The 19,564-nt window shown below is 46.7% G+C and overlaps 1 protein-coding gene across 4 annotated transcripts in view; it reads left to right on the top strand.

Annotated features, from left to right (window-relative positions):
* The first annotated feature begins 1,697 nt into the window (after positions 1-1,697).
* The window catches only part of KAT6B (lysine acetyltransferase 6B), a 73,800-nt gene continuing 55,933 nt past the window's right edge, over positions 1,698-19,564 (top strand). Inside the window, exons 1-3 of one of the 4 annotated variants that reach the window (XM_072130662.1) lie at positions 5,492-5,508; positions 5,586-5,649; positions 5,970-6,773. In XM_072130662.1, coding sequence (XP_071986763.1) covers positions 6,045-6,773 — 729 coding nt within the window. In that variant the 5' untranslated portion in view covers positions 5,492-5,508; positions 5,586-5,649; positions 5,970-6,044. Of the gene's footprint in view, positions 1,960-2,175; positions 2,196-5,491; positions 5,509-5,585; positions 5,650-5,969; positions 6,774-19,564 lie in introns of those variants that run through there. The other 3 variants (XM_072130661.1, XM_072130665.1, XM_072130664.1) reach the window with 3 other exon arrangements.

Raw genomic sequence — 19,564 nt, 5'->3', positions numbered from 1 at the left:
CAAACTCGTGGTTAGAGGCAGGCAGGAGGTCGAGACAGGCTGCACAGGATGGGAGTCAGGGACGTAGTGTCAATAACGGAGCCGGGGTCACAACGGAGATTCAGAAACACAGTAAATTGCATGGAACAGCTTTCTCTGAGGCACAAAGATCCGGTGGGGAATGCAGGGAGAGGCCGGCTTTTATCAATTTCCTGGAAATGGCGCTGGCCCTTTAAATCTTCGAGTGCCAGCGTGTGCCCCAGGAGGCAGCGATGTGCGTGCTGGGCTGCAGGACCGCGGACAGTTAAAGCAGCGAGGGAAGCCGGGGGTCACGGAGAGACACGGGTGGGCCCGTAACCCGGGATGTGGGTCGCGGGGGCACTTGTGACAGTATGCATGTTGTATTTTATTTCATTTTACCGTGTTGTAGGTTTACTCCTATTTCTGTAGCACTTGAGGGAGAGGTAGTATACCCTGAAACGCGTTGTGACTTATTATGATATTAGCAGTAAACTAACTTCATCTCTCTGAGTGCGCCGCTCTGTTAGCTCCAAAAATCTCTCCTATACCTTAGGGAGGAAGTATAGTGTTGTAGCGGGTGTTACCGGTAAGTGTAATATGCAGCAAAGTCTGACCGGCTATGGAGGGGGCTCAGCCTGCGAGCTTTCTCCATGCACCGCGACCCGGAATGTGACGTAATACTACGTCCTAAAAACTCACAAGAGGGCACAAGTAGCAGAAAAAAAAGACCTGCTAAAACATGAAACAGATTTGCTACATAATAGTGACGTGAGACTTATCTTCCATTGCCTAAGGGTGATGCCACATGTGGCGTTTTGAGCCCGTTTATAAGCAGTCCGTCCAAAAAACGCATCCGTTTTTGACAGGTTTTACCAATTATCTTAATAAAAACTGATGCGTTTTTGGAAGATTGCTTTAAAATGGACCAAAAACGGGTTCAAAACGCCACGTGCAGCATCACCCTAAGGCTACATTCACACTACCGTATGGGGGACGTATATACGGCCGATATACGTCCCCCATAGACGGCAATGGGCACACGGCACCCTACGGGAGCGGTACGGTGCGGCACACGTGCGACACCGTACCCCGGAAAAAGATAGGACCTGTCTTATCTTTTCCCGTACTACGGCGCCGTGCGCCATGTATCTCTATGGAGATGGGGGGGGGGGGAGCTGCGGTCACCTCCTCCTCCTCCTCTCCCCGTGCACTGCCGCTGCCCACTACGGTACGGTACGAGCGGGCAACGGCAGTGTGAATGTAGCCTTAGGCCGGAGAGGTTGGGAAGCGTTCTAGAGCCATGTTCACACTTTAAATAGGTTTTTTCTACAGTTTTTGAAGAAAAAAACTAGTTCTTTAAGCTATTATATTTTTCCTTTATACTTTTTCTTCTCTTATTATTAATACCTGGTTTTAGTTTAATGGGGGAGAAAATAATATTAAGAACCCCCCCCCCCCCCTTCCTTTCACCTCCAATTCTTGTTTAGACAACAAAAACCGCATCTGAATAACCGCACGTGTGCACGCGCTCTATGGCAGGGCCCTGAGGTAACCGGACTCGTCACACGAGGTTTCCCGCCTGTCACTTACAAGTGACGGGAAAAACACAAACAGAAAAAAAAAAATCCGCACTCCCAACTCATCCCCGCCCTCGTCTGTAGCTCCGCCCACGCCAGGCACCTCCTCCAATCACCGTCACACATTCCCATAACAAGCGTCCAGGGAAGGCGGCAACAAACGGAACCCTCATTAGCCTATCTGCCCCGCCCAGGACTGCCTAAACCAGCGAGGATTTATGGAAATGTATAAGTGACAGGCACTCGGGCCAATTAGCATAGAGGGGGCGGGGCCGGCGGGCTAGGTGAGGTGTAATGAGGCTCGGTGTAATCAGTGTCATGTCGGACCCGCACACGGCGCAACAAAATGGCGGTGGAATCTTAATGATGTTTCTGTAAGCGGGTGAGTGCTGGAGAGACACCTCTTGTCCTAAAGCTTAGTCTGCAACAATGTCTGAAAATGCGTGATTGGGTGGCGGCGGTGTGCGTGACGTCATGGCTGCTGCGCGTGACGTCATGAGCAGGTGATGCGGCGGTGACGTCACGGGGTGACTGTTTACGCTGATGTTTTTCGCTGAAGATTACTGTATCTCAGCCGGGAGCGGCGTGTGGTGATATGTACCGGCTGCTGGACGCACTGTGTGTATTGTGTGCAGGCTACGTGCTGCCCGTCACGGTGCCCGGGGTGACGCGTGATGCTGCTCTATGCACCTGTTCACATGTGACATCATCCTCCATCACTATGCTGTCACTGCCGCTGCCCCTTGGTGTCAGGAGAGTAATAACCGCTGCGGTAGTTGTGCACTTGCGGTTCTGGGTAACTCCTGGAGCTTGGATCCTGCTACCAGCAAGTGGTGGGGGCAGAGCTCATCCTAAAGCTGTTATAAGATCTCTGATTGCTGTCTGACCCCATAGCAAAACTTACAATAGGGCCCTAAACACCATGGGGCACGTTTACCCGTCCGAAAGAGTTACCGAAGTGCGTTGTCCGTGTATAATGTGCTGTGCGGGAGTCACTAAGATCCTGCGTCCGATATCCTGCATGTGTCGCTTCCCCGCTCAGGTCCCCGGAGTTCACCTTCTTCTTCCTGGTGCATGTAAGTGCATTGTCCGTGTATAATGCGCTGTGCCGGGAGTCACTAAGATGGTGCGCCCGATATCCTGCATGTGTCGCTTCCCCGCTCAGGTCCCTGGAGTTCATCTTCTTCTTCCTGGTGCATGTAAGTGCATTGTCCGTGTATAATGCGCTGTGCGGGGAGTCACTAAGATCGTGCCCCGATATCCTGCATGTGTCGCTTCCCCGCTCAGGTCCCCGGAGTTCACCTTCTTCTTCCTGGTGCATGTAAGTGCATTGTCCGTGTATAATGCGCTGTGCGAGGAGTCACTAAGATCCTGCGCCCGATATCCTGCATGTGTCACTTCCCCGCTCAGGTCCCCGGAGTTCACCTTCTTCTTCCTGGTGCATGTAAGTGCATTGTCCGTGTATAATGCGCTGTGCGGGGAGTCACTAAGATCGTGCGCCTGATATCCTGCATGTGTCGCTTCCCCGCTCAGGTCCCCGGAGTTCACCTTCTTCTTCCTGGTGCATGTAAGTGCATTGTCCGTGTATAATGCGCTGTGCGGGGAGTCACTAAGATCGTGCACCCGATATCCTGCATGTGTCACTTCCCCGCTCAGGTCCCTGGAGTTCACCTTCTTCTTCCTGGTGCATGTAAGTGCATTGTCCGTGTATAATGCGATGTGCGGGGAGTCACTAAGATCGTGCGCCTGATATCCTGCATGTGTCGCTTCCCCGCTCAGGTCCCCGGAGTTCACCTTCTTCTTCCTGGTGCATGTAAGTGCATTGTCCGTGTATAATGCGCTGTGCGGGGAGTCACTAAGATCCTGCGTCCGATATCCTGCATGTGTCGCTTCCCCGCTCAGGTCCCCGGAGTTCACCTTCTTCTTCCTGCTGCATGTAAGTGCATTGTCCGTGTATAATGCGCTGTGCGGGGAGTCACTAAGATCCTGCGCCCGATATCCTGCATGTGTCGCTTCCCCGCTCAGGTCCCCGGAGTTCACCTTCTTCTTCCTGCTGCATGTAAGTGCATTGTCCGTGTATAATGTGCTGTGCGGGGAGTCACTAAGATCCTGCACCCGATATCCTGCATGTGTCACTTCCCCGCTCAGGTCCCCGGAGTTCACCTTCTTCTTCCTGGTGCATGTAAGTGCATTGTCCGTGTATAATGCGCTGTGCGGGGAGTCACTAAGATCGTGCGCCTGATATCCTGCATGTGTCGCTTCCCCGCTCAGGTCCCCGGAGTTCACCTTCTTCTTCCTGGTGCATGTAAGTGCATTGTCCGTGTATAATGCGCTGTGCGGGGAGTCACTAAGATCGTGCACCCGATATCCTGCATGTGTCACTTCCCCGCTCAGGTCCCTGGAGTTCACCTTCTTCTTCCTGGTGCATGTAAGTGCATTGTCCGTGTATAATGCGATGTGCGGGGAGTCACTAAGATTGTGCGTCTGATATCCTGCATGTGTCGCTTCCCCGCTCAGGTCCCCGGAGTTCACCTTCTTCTCCCTGGTGCATGTAAGTGCATTGTCCGTGTATAATGCGCTGTGCGGGGAGTCACTAAGATCGTGTGCCTGATATACTGCATGTGTCACTTCCCCGCTCAGGTCCCCGGAGTTCACCTTCTTCTTCCTGGTGCATGTAAGTGCATTGTCCGTGTATAATGCGCTGTGCGGGGAGTCACTAAGATCGTGTGCCGATATCCTGTATGAGTCGCTTTCCCGCTCAGGTCCCCGGAGTTCACCTTCTTCTTCCCGGTGTATGTGAGTGCATTGTCTTGTGACACAATTTGAATCTTAAATCCCGCGCTCCGATTGCGCATTTCTGACGCATGAAAGCCGAAATCCGAGGTTGGGGGGAGGTGCACAGGAGAAGTCCAGGAGTAACTGAGCTGCATATTAATTACGTGTTCTACCTTAGGGGGTCTCTCAACATAAATGAACATATTTGGGCAAAATGTGGTGAAACCAGAGTAATGAAGCGGGGGGGGGGGGGGGGGTGCTTGGATCCATGGAAAACTGTCTGGGGTCCCCCCTAATCTACATTTATTGTAAGACAGTGATAATCCATTGCTTCTGCTGAAGATGTATTTGGTGCAGACCCCATGGGGCGTCAGTATGTTCCTGCACAGGGTTAATGTAGGACACTTTGGAGCCGGTGCGTAGCTCAGTACCACAAATTACTCCGACTGATTTACCTTTTTTTATAATTAATACATTTATACAATTGAAACTGGCGCCAACACTTTCCCCCCAGGATAGGAATGGGATTTCCCTTTCACCCTGCGCCTTCCTGCAGCTTTGCACCTTTTTTGCAGGGGAGTCTTTGCTTAGCTCCAAAAAGTTTTCAGTCTAGATTTTCCTTGTTTTGCTAGAACCGAGAACATGGAAAGCTTTAGTGTTGGATGTGTAATCTGGGCTCATATGTCGCGCAGGTGACTTTAAGTGACAGTTTTTGAGTTCCTTTAACCATTTTCCATTGGTTGGGAGGGCGGGTGACGGCTTCATTCTGGGACCTGGATTCATCTTCTCAAATTGACATGATATAAATACGTTCCGTCTACTTGTCGAGCCAGGGCCCCCTCTCCCGGTGCTGCTGTGATTGGAGTGGAGCCTGGGCCTCTAAGACATGGGGGCAGATTTATCAAGCCGTCTATAAGTCAGACTATTTCTAGTTTCCCATGGCAACAATACACCGCTCCCCTTTAAAATATTCATCAGCACTGGTAAAATGAAAGCTGACATGGCGCCTCACATGATCCCCCAGAGAGCAGAGCCTCTCGCCCTCTCCTATCTGCATCCGGACTGTAACAGGACCCGCAGTGATGTCAGAAGCGTGTGACTGATCACATGGTCCCTGTGTCACTACAGGTCCTTGTGCTGCCAGGAATGGGACAGGGTAAGGAGAGGCGTGCATGTGTTTCTGTGTATAGCAGTGATTACAATATATTTACTTCCGTGTTTCCTTCTTGCCAGTCCTCACTCAGGTCTCTGGTGTACACGGGTAACATCAGAAAGGTGAAAGCGGGGATCGGCAGAGGTGAGTATTTTTGGTTTTAAGCTCCTTTAGCATTTTTTTTTTTTTTCTTTTTGTATTTAGTTTTTTTTTTTTTTTTTAATAGTGACTTCAAGTCATTGTTTTTGTGGCCCCATGATACATTTTTGATGTTGGCGGAATCGCGTGATGTCTTTGAGTTTTGGCAGCTGTCCTCAATGACTCGGGCATCTTGTCCATCCCCGGGTTAAGTTTTGATCGAGTTTCTGTTCCGCAGACAGCTCCGCGTTGTGTCTGCTGTCATTCATTAATATGTCTCATTCTTTGATCATTTCACTCAAGTCGGTTTCCTCTTTTTCCTTTAGGTTTTGTTTTATGATGTGGATTTACTGCGTTCCAGCTGTTCCTTTTGATGTGAAGGGTTTCTGCTCTGAAGATGGATGTGTCTGAGCCCAATACAAGTTAGGATCCCCCCCCCGGCTGGATGTTTACAGCGGTGCACGGATGACCTCTATGGGCAGCACTTTGCCTTCGGATACAGTTTTGGAACCATGGTAAAACTTGCCAACCCTCTGTACACGGAGTGGATTTTGGAAGCCATACAAAAGGTAAAAAGGCAAAAGCAACGTCCGTCAGAAGACAGGATTTGTCACGCTGTTTGCGTATCTCACGGACTTGATAAAAGACTCGTCCTTGAGCAGCTGGAACTCAGCGTCCAGGATGGGTCAGTCCTCAAGGTCCTTAATAAAGGGGTGGCCTCCTACAAGGACCCAGAAAACCCTGGACGCCTCACGACCACCACACCATGTCCTCTGTCTAAATCCACCAAAGGACAGCAGACGGTCGGTATAGACCTGCGGAGCGTGGACTGGAATAAACTCCTTCGTAGGGCGGTGGAAGGACTGCAGGAGTCCAATGGTTCATCTCTAAAAAATATTGAGAAGTATTTGCGTGGCCAGAAGGATCTGACGGGAGTTGTTGCAGACCCTATTTTCCAGAGGCGCTTGCGCCTTGCAGCTAAGAGGGCGGTTAACAATGGAAGGCTGCTGAAAGACGGTCCGCACTATAGGATTAACTATGGAGGAATGGAAGGAAAAGCCTCATCTAGATACTGCACCTCCACCACCGCGCTCCCACCAGTCGGCCTTCTCCCTCATGAAAAGGATCAGGTAAGACGTCATGTCTGCAACTTTGTTACAATTCAATTCGCCCATCTACAGTATTTTTCGGACTAAAAGGCGCACAAAAAATCCTCAGATTTTTAATGGTACGCCTTAGTCCAGTGCGCCTCATATATGAACTGTACTTACAGACAGTAGCTGCCTTGTACTGTGCACAGGTCTGCCCCCTGCTGGTCATTCATCCTTATAATCCGGTGCGCCTTATATATGATCCGTACTTAGACAGCAGCTGCCTTGTACTGTGCACAGGTCTGCCACCTGCTGGTCATTCATCCTTATAATCAGGTGCGCCTTATAGTCCAGTGCGCCTTATATATGATCCGTACTTAGACAACAGCTGCCTTGTACTGTGCACAGGTCTGCCACCTGCTGGTCATTCATCCTTAAAATCCGGTGCGCCTTATATATGATCCGTACTTAGACAGCAGCTGCCTTGTACTGTGCACAGGTCTGCCACCTGCTGGTCATTCATCCTTATAATCAGGTGCGCCTTATACTCCAGTGCGCCTTATATATGATCCGTACTTAGACAACAGCTGCCTTGTACTGTGCACAGGTCTGCCACCTGCTGGTCATTCATCCTTATAATCAGGTGCGCCTTATAGTCCAGTGCGCCTTATATATGAACCTAGACGTTTTAGCAGGCATTTATTCATGGTGTGCCTTATAGTCTGAAAAATAGGGCAACCTTGGGGCATCTGTTGTTTTTTTTTTTTTTTTTTGTTTTATTTATTTTGTATGCTTAGAGAAAATATTTAGAAACCCAGACTTCCCGGGTCTTATAATCCGGTGCGCCTTATATGTGAACCTAGACGTTTTAGCAGGCATTTATTGATGGTGCGCCTTATAAAATACGGTATATATAATTTTAAAGAGCTTCCTTTAACCCTTTTAATGACCGCCTTATCGGCTTTTTACAGCGGTCATTAAGGGTACTTCTTCTGACGGCGGCGCGTCAGAAGAAGATTTCGGGACACCGGGTCTCGCTGGTGTCGGGCTGTGATCTTACAGCCCAGACCCGGCACTAGCACCCGGGATTGGAAGAACTCAGACGAGTGACCCGGGGCTTCCTGCTTCTCTACCCGCCGGGTTCTGCCTTCCTGGCAGGACCCGGCTGTGTGTAACTGAGCATGCGCGGCACGCTCAGTTACTTATACTATACACTGCAGTACAAGTGTATTGCAGTGTAAAGGCTTGAATAAGCGATCGGACGATCGCTTGTTCAAGCCAAGAAGTAGAAAATGTAAAAAAGTAAAATGATTTCATCTTTTTTTTTTTTTTTTTTTTTTTTTAAATAATATAATTAAATAAATACAATAAAAGTCCCATAATCTCCCCAGTTACACATAAAATGCAAATAAAGTAAATAAAACACAAAATACAATGAATCTAAAACCGTAATATACAATTTTTCATCAAACACCATCACAAAAAATGTTCTAAAAAGTGATCAAAAAAAGTTACGTTCCCTAATTTGATACGACTGGAAAGAACAACTCTTTTAGCAAAAAATAAGCCCTCAACCAGATCTGACAACAGAAAAATACAGAAGTTATGGCCCTGAAAAGTTGTCAATAGTAAAAACGATGCGATTTTCTCCAATATTGGTTTTGCTCAGGAAAATTGAGCAAAGATAAGAAAAACTATATAAATGAGGAATCGCCGCAATCGTAGTGACCAGAGAATAAAGATTAAATATTATTTTTATGTTACGGGGAGCGGGGGGAAAAAAATGCTAACAATCCAAAATAAAAATTGATTTTGTTTGTCCCCCATGAAATACAATACAAATCTGCTGTGAATGGCGCTGCTTCCATCCTATGCCCGGCCGTGCGCCCGTACAGAAGTTACCACCACATATGGGGTATCAGTACTCGGGAGGAATTGGGCATCAAACGTTGCAGTGCGTTTCATCATTTAATTTATTCTGAAAATGTCAGTTTGGCCTAAATGAATGTATTTTCCCAAAAAATTCCATAGTTTCTAAATCGCAGGTCCATATTGTTTTAACCCATGTGAAACACTTAAAGGGTTAATAGACTAAATAGAAGTTGTTTTACATATGTTGAGGGGTGTAGTTTCTATAGTGGGGTCACTTATGGGGTTTTACTATTATTTGGGTCTCTCAAAGTCACTTGGAAGCTGAGTTTTCCCTCAAAATGTGAGTTTTGGGGATTTTCATGAAAATGAGAAAAATTGCACTTAAGGTTCTGCACCTCATAACATCCGAGGAAAATGAGAGGACGCATAAAATATCATCACAGCATAAAGAGGACATTCCGGAAATGTTAATTATCAAACTTTTTGGGTAGTTTTACTTCCTGTCTGGAAACCAGAACATTTCAAACCAATTATCGTGAGACTTGTCAGATTTGAAAAATCGATTCTGGTCATTGAGCTGAAAACTAATGTGGGTGATAAGGGGTTAATATCTTAAAAACGATGGCGGCACAAACGTTTGACACCAATTTTGTTTGATTTGAGCAAGGTGGGGGGGGGCAACGTCACTCAGGTATTCAATTTGTGTCGCAAGACCCGCACTCGCTTACATCGGGAGGAAGGAGGCTGAAGAGGCGCTACATGGATTGTCCGCGCATGCGAGTGTTCTCCGCAGCCCAGCGCCGCAGTATGAGAGATCCGGGGGGTAGGTCTATTTTATTACTCTCCTGCTTTGTAAAATGGATTCTGTGCTAACCTCTGGACATATTGGGGCGGCTTCAGCACCTCGGTTAACAGCTTTTTGTAATTACCGTATCAGGTTCAGATAATTGTGTAACGACTTGCAGGTTGGACTCCCCTCCTAGAGTAGAGAGAAGCTCAGGACTGAGGCACCTCACAGAGCACTGTTGCTCCTCAGCTAGCCTTGTGTGGCATCACCCTTAGTGCTGAGGCACCTCACAGAGCACTGTTGCTCCTCAGCTAGCCTTGTGTGGCATCACCCTTAGTGCTGAGGCACCTCACAGAGCACTGTTGTCCGTCAGCTAGCCTTGTGGCATCACCCTTAGTGCTTAGGCACCTCACAGAGCACTGTTGTCCGTCAGCTAGCCTTGTGGCATCACCCTTAGTGCTTAGGCACCTCACAGAGCACTGTTGTCCGTCAGCTAGCCTTGTGTGGCATCACCCTTAGTGCTGAGGCACCTCACAGAGCATTGTTGTCCGTCAGCTAGCCTTGTGGCATCACCCTTAGTGCTTAGGCACCTCACAGAGCACTGTTGCTCCTCAGCTAGCCTTGTGGCATCACCCTTAGTGCTTAGGCACCTCACAGAGCACTGTTGCTCCTCAGCTAGCCTTGTGTGGCATCACCCTTAGTGCTGAGGCACCTCACAGAGCACTGTTGCTTGTCAGCTAGCCTTGTGTGGCATCACCCTTAGGGCTGAGGCTTTTCACAGAGCATTGTTGCTCCTCAGCCAGCCTTGTGTGGCATCACCCTTAGTGCTGAGGCACCTCACAGAGCACTGTTGTCCGTCAGCTAGCCTTGTGTGGCATCACCCTTAGTGCTGAGGCACCTCACAGAGCACTGTTGTCCGTCAGGTAGCCTTGTGGCATCACCCTTAGTGCTGAGGCATTTCAGAGCATTGTTGCTCGTCAGCTAGCCTAGTGGCATCACCCTTAGTGCTTAGGCACCTCACAGAGCACTGTTGCTCCTCAGCTAGCCTTGTGTGGCATCACCCTTAGTGCTGAGGCACCTCACAGAGCACTGTTGCTCCTCAGCTAGCCTTGTGTGGCATCACCCTTAGTGCTGAGGCACCTCACAGAGCACTGTTGCTCCTCAGCCAGCCTTGTGTGGCATCACCCTTAGTGCTGAGGCACCTCACAGAGCACTGTTGCTCCTCAGCCAGCCTTGTGTGGCATCACCCTTAGTGCTGAGGCACCTCACAGAGCACTGTTGCTCCTCAGCCAGCCTTGTGTGGCATCACCCTTAGTGCTGAGGCACCTCACAGAGCACTGTTGCTCCTCAGCTAGCCTAGTGGCATCACCCTTAGTGCTGAGGCACCTCACAGAGCACTGTTGTCCGTCAGGTAGCCTTGTGGCATCACCCTTAGTGCTGAGGCATTTCAGAGCATTGTTGCTCGTCAGCTAGCCTAGTGGCATCACCCTTAGTGCTTAGGCACCTCACAGAGCACTGTTGCTCCTCAGCTAGCCTTGTGTGGCATCACCCTTAGTGCTGAGGCACCTCACAGAGCACTGTTGCTCCTCAGCTAGCCTTGTGTGGCATCACCCTTAGTGCTGAGGCACCTCACAGAGCACTGTTGCTCCTCAGCTAGCCTTGTGTGGCATCACCCTTAGTGCTGAGGCACCTCACAGAGCACTGTTGCTTGTCAGCTAGCCTTGTGTGGCATCACCCTTAGTGCTGAGGCACCTCACAGAGCACTGTTGCTTGTCAGCTAGCCTTGTGTGGCATCACCCTTAGTGCTTAGGCACCTCACAGAGCACTGTTGCTTGTCAGATAGCCTTGTGTGGCATCACCCTTAGTGCTGAGGCACCTCACAGAGCACTGTTGCTTGTCAGATAGCCTTGTGTGGCATCACCCTTAGTGCTGAGGCACCTCACAGAGCACTGTTGCTCCTCAGCTAGCCTTGTGTGGCATCACCCTTAGTGCTTAGGCACCTCACAGAGCACTGTTGCTTGTCAGATAGCCTTGTGTGGCATCACCCTTAGTGCTGAGGCACCTCACAGAGCACTGTTGCTCCTCTGCTAGCCTTGTGGCATCACCCTTAGTGCTGAGGCACCTCACAGAGCACTGTTGCTCCTCAGCTAGCCTTGTGTGGCATCACCCTTAGTGCTGAGGCACCTCACAGAGCACTGTTGCTTGTCAGCTAGCCTTGTGTGGCATCACCCTTAGTGCTGAGGCACCTCACAGAGCACTGTTGTCCGTCAGCTAGCTAAAGAGCAACAGTGCTCTGTTGTTTGAATCCGCCCTGATGTTTTAGCTTTTTTAATTGGCCGATTCCCAATGTCAGGGGAACTGTTGGCAATTCAGCCAGGGTTTTTCTGAGGGAAGCCTGGGAACTTACAACCAAGATCCACAGATCCCTCTGTAGCGGGAGTACCCGGAATTTTCCTACTATAGGACGCACCCCAGTTTTAGACTTCCAAAAAATTATATATATATTTTACTCCAATTAAAATATCCCTGTTGGTCGCAGTAAAGCACAACACAAACAGACATACATTTACACACTCAGCTCTGTATCATCCATAGCTACACACTCAGCTCTGTATCATCCATAGCTACACACTCAGCTCTGTATCATCCATAGCTACACACTCAGCTCTGCATCATCCATAGCTACACACTCAGCTCTGCATCATCCATAGTTACACACTCAGCTCTGCATCATCCATAGTTACACACTCAGCTCTGCATCATCCATAGTTACACACTCAGCTCTGCATCATCCATAAAAAACTTTTATACAAAATAGTCAGCTCACCTGGACCCTTGTGGACTGTAAATCAGGACGTGGAAATCGGAGGCACGGATGATCCTCGGCTTGGAGCACAATGGTATACACAAAAACATTCAATCCAGCTTCCAATAAGATGCCACGTGGGGTAAAATCCAATTCTTTAATAATCACGGCTAAAAACAGCTCGTAAAGCAATGTGAAAAAAGTTAATACATTACACAGGGTAGCGGGGAGACCACTTCTTGCCTACATGTTTCGGAAATAGCTTTCCTTATTCATGGCTACCACCACACTGATTGCAGTCAGCTTTTATCCCTGTCTGCCCGGGGTCATGTGATTCAACTCCACAAGGCATGGGGGTTGAGACATGTTAAAATATTCAAGCACAGGTGAGTGATAAAACTCTAAACAAGTATACAAAACTGAGTAGCCTTTTGCTGAATCAATACTTATATATAACATCCTGCCGTTTATTTAAAGGAAACCTACCACTTGTAGTGGCAGGTTTCCGATGGCAATATCGGGCACCAGCTCAGGGTGAGCTCAGGGTGAGCTGGTGCCGGAGCTTATTTTAGTTAGTGTTTTAAACCGCGGTATCGCGGTTTAAAACACTTTTTAAACGTTATAGCCGGTGCAGGCAGGTACGCGCTCGGCGCTTACCGTGCACGCGGCTCTCATTCACTTCCTATGTAGCCGCGTGCACGGTAAGCGCCGAGCGCGTACCTGCCTGCGCCGGCTACAACGTTTAAAAAGTGTTTTAAACCGCGATACCGCGGTTTAAAACACTAACTAAAATAAGCTCCGGCACCAGCTCACCCTGAGCTCACCCTGAGCTGGTGCCCGGTATTTTCATCGGAAACCTGCCACTACAAGTGGTAGGTTTCCTTTAAACCATGCGGAACTCTTGTTTGAAGAGTGAAGATCCAGAAGGTCTCTCTGTTTACAAGTTTCCTTCTGTGATCTCCACCTCTTCTCGGACATTTAACTCTTTCAATAGCGACAACTGATAGATCGGAGTAATCACCATTATGCACATTAAGGAAGTGACGGGAAACCATAGATGTATTTACTGCATCCTTCTTACTAGCATCTGAGATATGTCTGCGTATCCTTACTTTCAGAGGACAAGACGTGCAGCCTATATATTGCAGTTGGCATGTTTTGCAGGTGATCATATATATAACAAATGACGTATTGCAATTGAAAAGCCCTGTTATATTATGCACTGATTGTGCATGTATAGATTGGAAAGTCTCGCTAGGGGATGCATATCGACAACATGTGCATTTTCTATGTCCGCATTTATAAAAACCCTTAGTTTGTAACCAATTCTCACTAGATGTGGTGTGAGACATATAGAGACTGGGTGACAGTTCCATGCCCAGGGTGGGAGCCCTCTTCGCTACACAGTTGATTTTTTCAGGTAATACTTTGACTAAATTGTCATCAGTATATAAAATCGGTAAATGTTTATGTATAATGCGTGTGATGTCACGATATTGTAAACTGTAGCTTGTGGAAAAGGTAATGCTTGGATATTGAGGTGTATGCTTTTTGTTATTCTTTTCTTCTAGCAGATTGTGTCTAGGTATTTAATCCACAATATTTCTAGCTCTGTGTATCATCCACTTCGGATAGTTTCTCTGTGTGAGTTCTTCACTTTTTTTTGCTGATATTATTATTTAATGTATCCGAGCTAGTGCAATTACGTTTCATGCGAATTAATTCGCCAACCGGAATGTTTTTTATTACTTGTTTAGAGTGGCATGACTTGACATTGAGAGTGGAATTATGGGCCATAGGTTTCGTGTATGGTTCTACATGGACATGAGTATGGCCAACTAATGTAATGTCAAGATAATGTATTGTTTTTTTTTTGAGGTCTCATGTGTAAATTTCAAACGCATGTTATTAACGTTTAGATACTGTACAAAATTCAATGCCTCTGTTTCTGTTCCTCCCCACACCAGGAGGAGGTCGTCGATATAACGGCCATACCACCTGATGTGGGAGAGGAAAGGGTTATCTGGAGTGAAGAGGACCAATTCCTCCCAAATGGCCATATAAATGTTGGCCAGGGAAGGGGAGCATCTGCCCCCCATAGCGGCTCCACACTTCTGGATGTAGAACTCGCCGTCAAATGAAAAATAATTATTTTTTAGGAGAAACTGTACAGATAAAACAACAAATTCTTGGATGACATCTGAGTATGGACTATACCTATACAAAAAGCTTGACAAACTCCGTATAGCAATATCATGATTAAGGGATGGATATAAGGCGACTACATCGCATGTTAGCCACATGTAATTGGTTTCCCATGGAAAATGATCTAGTAATCCTACTACTTGGTGTCTCTAATATATCCTGGAATGGAGGTAAGCAAAGGCTGAAGCAGCTGATCCACCCACTCTCCCAGTTTCTCGCCCAATGATCCGATGCCCGCTACTATGGGCCTGAGAGGTGGGGGGAACATCTGCTTATGAACCTTCAGGAATTAATGAAAAATAGGAGTGACTGGATATTCCACATAGATATAATCCGCTATTTTTTGCGTAATTGCTCCCATATGAATTCCCTCGTCCAATAATTTCTTCAGTTGACGCTGTATATTCGGAGTTGGATTGACTTGTAATTTTCTGTAAATTTCTGTATCAGACAGCATGTCCATATTAAGTTTCTTGTAGAGTCCTCCATTGATGATAGTAATGGCCCCTCCTTTGTCCGCTTGTCGCACAAGAAGATCTTTATTAGCTTTCAATTCCTTGATTGCTTTCCTGTGTTTAAAATGCAGGTTATCTTTCATTTTCTTTGACGTACATTCATTATTTAACTGTATCAGATCTCTTTCCACTCGTTCCTGGAAAGTGTCCAGGGATTGCGGTCTTGATGTGATGGGATAATACGTAGGATTTTTGGTCACAAAAGTAGTATTCGGATCTTGCTTGTCGCTAGCTGTAGTATCGCTTCCGAGTTGTCGGAGTAATGAGAAATTACATTGATCCTGAAATGAATTCATATTTTTATTTAGTGCCAATGTTTGATTTAAAGAGGTTAATGTAGTATTTGAAACATTATCTATGCCTGTTGAATTCATGTCGGAAAAATGTTTCCGAATTGTTACATTTCTGGCAAACTTGTTCACATCCAAGAGGGTTTGAAAGATGTTGAAATTCGTAAATACATCTATGGTTTCCCGTCACTTCCTTAATGTGCATAATGGTGATTACTCCGATCTATCAGTTGTCGCTATTGAAAGAGTTAAATGTCCGAGAAGAGGTGGAGATCACAGAAGGAAACTTGTAAACAGAGAGACCTTCTGGATCTTCACTCTTCAAACAAGAGTTCCGCATGGTTTAAATAAACGGCAGGATGTTATATATCAGTATTGATTCAGCAAAAGGCTACTCAGTTTTGTATACTTGTTTAGAGTTTTATCACTCACCTGTGCTTGAATATTTTAACATGTCTCAACCCCCATGCCTTGTGGAGTTGAATCACATGACCCCGGGCAGACAGGGATAAAAGCTGACTGCAATCAGTGTGGTGGTAGCCATGAATAAGGAAAGCTATTTCCGAAACATGTAGGCAAGAAGTGGTCTCCCCGCTACCCTGTGTAATGTATTAACTTTTTTCACATTGCTTTACGAGCTGTTTTTAGCCGTGATTATTAAAGAATTGGATTTTACCCCACGTGGCATCTTATTGGAAGCTGGATTGAATGTTTTTGTGTGCATCATCCATAGTTACACTCAGCTCTGCATCATCCATAGTTACACACACGCACACACTTCCCCTATTCCCCTTCTTCTTACCCTGTCCCCTCCTGACCTTCGGCCTATAAGATACAGGCACTTTTTAGCAATATTTTTTTCTTACTAAAAAGTACGTCTGTTTGAGAGTTGGCTCAATCCCCAGGAGGCCTAATCTGACACCGGACAATAAATTTAACACCCCCCTCCCCCAGCCAGTAACTTTCCCATTCCCCACATTCCCACAGCATATGAATTGGATGGGTATCCTCCAATCCACATTGAGGCCATTGTGAGTCACACCAAATCCATCTGGGGTTTTGTATACCAAACAGATAAGTGACGGGCACCGATCCTAATCTACCACTGGCCCTATATCAGACGCCCATTTCCAGGAGAATAATAGTTTCTATATGTATCCCTCCATCCACACTGGTGACGAGGAACGTTGTACCTGTACATATTGGTAGAAGTACTAACCTCTCAGATCAGCAAACCACCTCCCTCCTATGGAGAGAAACGTTTCGAGAAATTTTTGGATTGTGCCCATTGGGTTATAGGTGTTATGGGGCCAAGCTCATCTATGACAATCTTAACAACTGTCTGGAAAAACTGTTTAGTGTGGTGTCCATGGTCCCAGCCTGAGACTCCCCCCACCTGGTATTGTGACCCCACAGATGCCGCGGCTGGGATGCAGTAAAGTAGTGCCAGGCATCGCAATGGTTTTTCTCTTCAGTCCCTTGTATTCACACAAGCCCTAACTAAATGCCAAGTATTGTCCTAAAATTTCTCTGAAGGACCCACACAGGAGAATTTTCCAAAATGTACAGCGATTGGGGCATAAGGACAATTTCCAGCAAGTTTTCTTCTTCCTGAGGACATGGGGAGATTACACCAGTAAGATTTTGCACAGATTTAAAGGAATTCCAAATCCATAATAAACCAGGCACCGTGACTGTGTTAATCTTATTTGTTATCCATGTGGCCACCTTCCTTCTAAAATCGACTTTTAAAATTTTGCTAATGAGCCTTCAAGGCTTTTACACTGTCTCACTCCTGCTCCCTCAGCACTTATGCGGTGAGCAGAAATTGCAGGAGGGCAGAGGAGACAGTGTAACGGCCTATAAAGCCTTATGACAGAGGGGCTAGAGTAGCACCTCAGGCTCGTTAGCATAATTTTAAAGTTGATTTTCGAAGGAAGGTTTCCTTGGAAAACAAACATAAAAAGATTATCACAGTCACGGTGCCTGGATCTATGAGTAAGTGGCCCTGGTTTACTATGCTTGATTTTGATTTCCTTTTTAGAATCGGTATCAAATTCCCAAAACCACTCAAATATGACTTAAATTCAGCATTTACCAGCGTTTATTTTTCTCTGCAGCTTAGAAGCTGCTCCTTCTCACTCCTGAAGAAAGAAGAAATTGGTTTGCTAAATTTCTTCAAATTGGTAGACCTGCTATAGGGGTGGGTGGTGTTACTAGAGCTCTTCCATGCTGTTACTCTTCCCCCTCCCTCTGCCTGATGTCATCTCAAAGCAGCAGAGGAAGTTGCAGCACACAGTGGGAGGGGGGAAGTGCTCATGCACAGTTTAACATCCAGTGAAGCTACAGCATGGAGTGGCTCTTCTGGCTCATTAGCATCATTGTAAAAGTTGCTTTTAGAAGGAAGGAGGCCATGGATATAATATAATATGGGTGACGCTATATAGGCTTTCTAAAGTAGGCAGAATTATTGCCATGATGGTTGTCACAGGATACTACACATCCCATGATCCCCAAGTTCTCAGTAACTCCTCCTCCCTCTTATGCTCTGTTCCCAGTGATGATCTAACAGACAATCATTCTTTGTTACCATAGTAATGATGTAACTGCACATTGCCCCACTGGAATGACGTCTCCCCACAACTCCGGCCGTACTAGATGCACTGCAACCAACCAACCAACTGCACAAACATAGTGGTGATCACATGACCTGCCCAGGCAGCTGCAGTACATGTGATGTGGACACGCCTGTCCTGTGTCTTGGAGACCAAATCTATCTAGCCTTTTTTTTCACTATTGTATTGTGTATCCACAGCTGCATTCTAAGGGGAAGCAACATTTTAAATAACGAATTACATATTCGCTTATATTTTAATGACCCATTTGGAGATAATTTACGCTTATCCCTGGAATACCCCTTAAAGGGCTCGTTCAGACAAGAAATGCTGCAGTGTAATATCCGGCTGCACTCCCTATTGTAGCCACATCTGTCCACAAACAAAACCTGGATGGTTTTCCAATGTATTTCCTGCTGGCTGGTAACATTTGCAAAAAAAAATGCACTGCACATGGATGTCATTTTTGTATTTTCTTAAATTTTATTTAACATTTTGATATTCGCACTGCAAGATTTCTGTCTGACAAGCAGCGGCTATAGACGGAACGGGAATTTTTTTTTTTTTTGTCAATGTTGTCATGGATATTCTCTCTCTAATTATTATATCTAATAGATAATGAAACCGTTTGTCGGTAACAATCCAGAGTTGACGTTGCGGCTATCATTCCGAGTCCTCCTCTGGCATCTCGTCTCGATCCATTTCCAGTCATAACCTGGTGACGTTCCGATTGTAGGCTGAACGGCTGCGCTATCCGCCCGTCACTCCATCACTCGCTCGCCCGACCACATTCATCCTGTGAATCCGACGCTCTCCAGTGACGAACAAAGAGACGTTTTCAGGCCTGGTGCTCCTAAAGGCCAAATCTCATGTAAACACAAAATTGAAGAGGGAGCAGCTGCCAAGTCGCCACCAGGATGAGAGGAGCCAATGACAAAAGCTTTGACTATAATTCGGTGTCTGTCCCGAGCTCTCCCTGCCATCTGCAGAGCGGCCCAGACGGCCTCCTGGAGGACATGTGCTCATTGACGGCACATCGGGGACATGCATCCCCTAGCAACGAGAAGACAGGCAGGCAGCGAGGGTTAATGTGTGGACCCCCCACCTGGATGTACCCAGAGACGATCTTTCATCTAGCGCAGACATTTTGCACTTCTTTCGGGCAAATCTCTACTTGTCGCTACAAAGTTCCACTGGAATATTTGAAAGGTTTGCGCCAGATGAGAAAAGAATACAGTCGGTCCCCTACTTAAGAACACTCGACTTGCATTCGACCCCTAGTTACAAACGGACCTCTGGATATTGGTAGCTTATTGTACTTTAGTCCTAGGCTACAATAATCAGATGTAACAGATATCACAGGCGTCTGTAATGAAGATTTAGTGTTAATTTTGATTCTTGTGACAACCCAACATTTTTAAAATCCAATTGTCACAGAGACCAAAAAAAGTTCTGGCTGGGATTACAATGATAAAATATACAGTTCCGACTTACATACAAATTCAACTTAAGAACAAACCTACAGTCCCTATCTTGTATGTAACCCGGGGACTGCCTGTAGTATGAAATGTATAGGAGGCCCATATGGATACAAATAGACACCAACTATTATCTAGTGTAAGTGTGTAATATATAGGGGGGGTAAGTGTGGGACCGTTGTGGCTCATGGCTATAAATAAGGAGGGGGCAGGGAGGTGGTGATGATAGACAGTGTGGCAACTCCAGTGGACCTGGGTATTA

Source organism: Engystomops pustulosus, chromosome 11 (assembly GCF_040894005.1).
Source record: "Engystomops pustulosus chromosome 11, aEngPut4.maternal, whole genome shotgun sequence".
NCBI lineage: Eukaryota > Metazoa > Chordata > Amphibia > Anura > Leptodactylidae > Engystomops > Engystomops pustulosus.
Note: the sequence above shows the minus strand (reverse complement) of the source record. Positions and strands in the feature narration are given on the sequence as shown.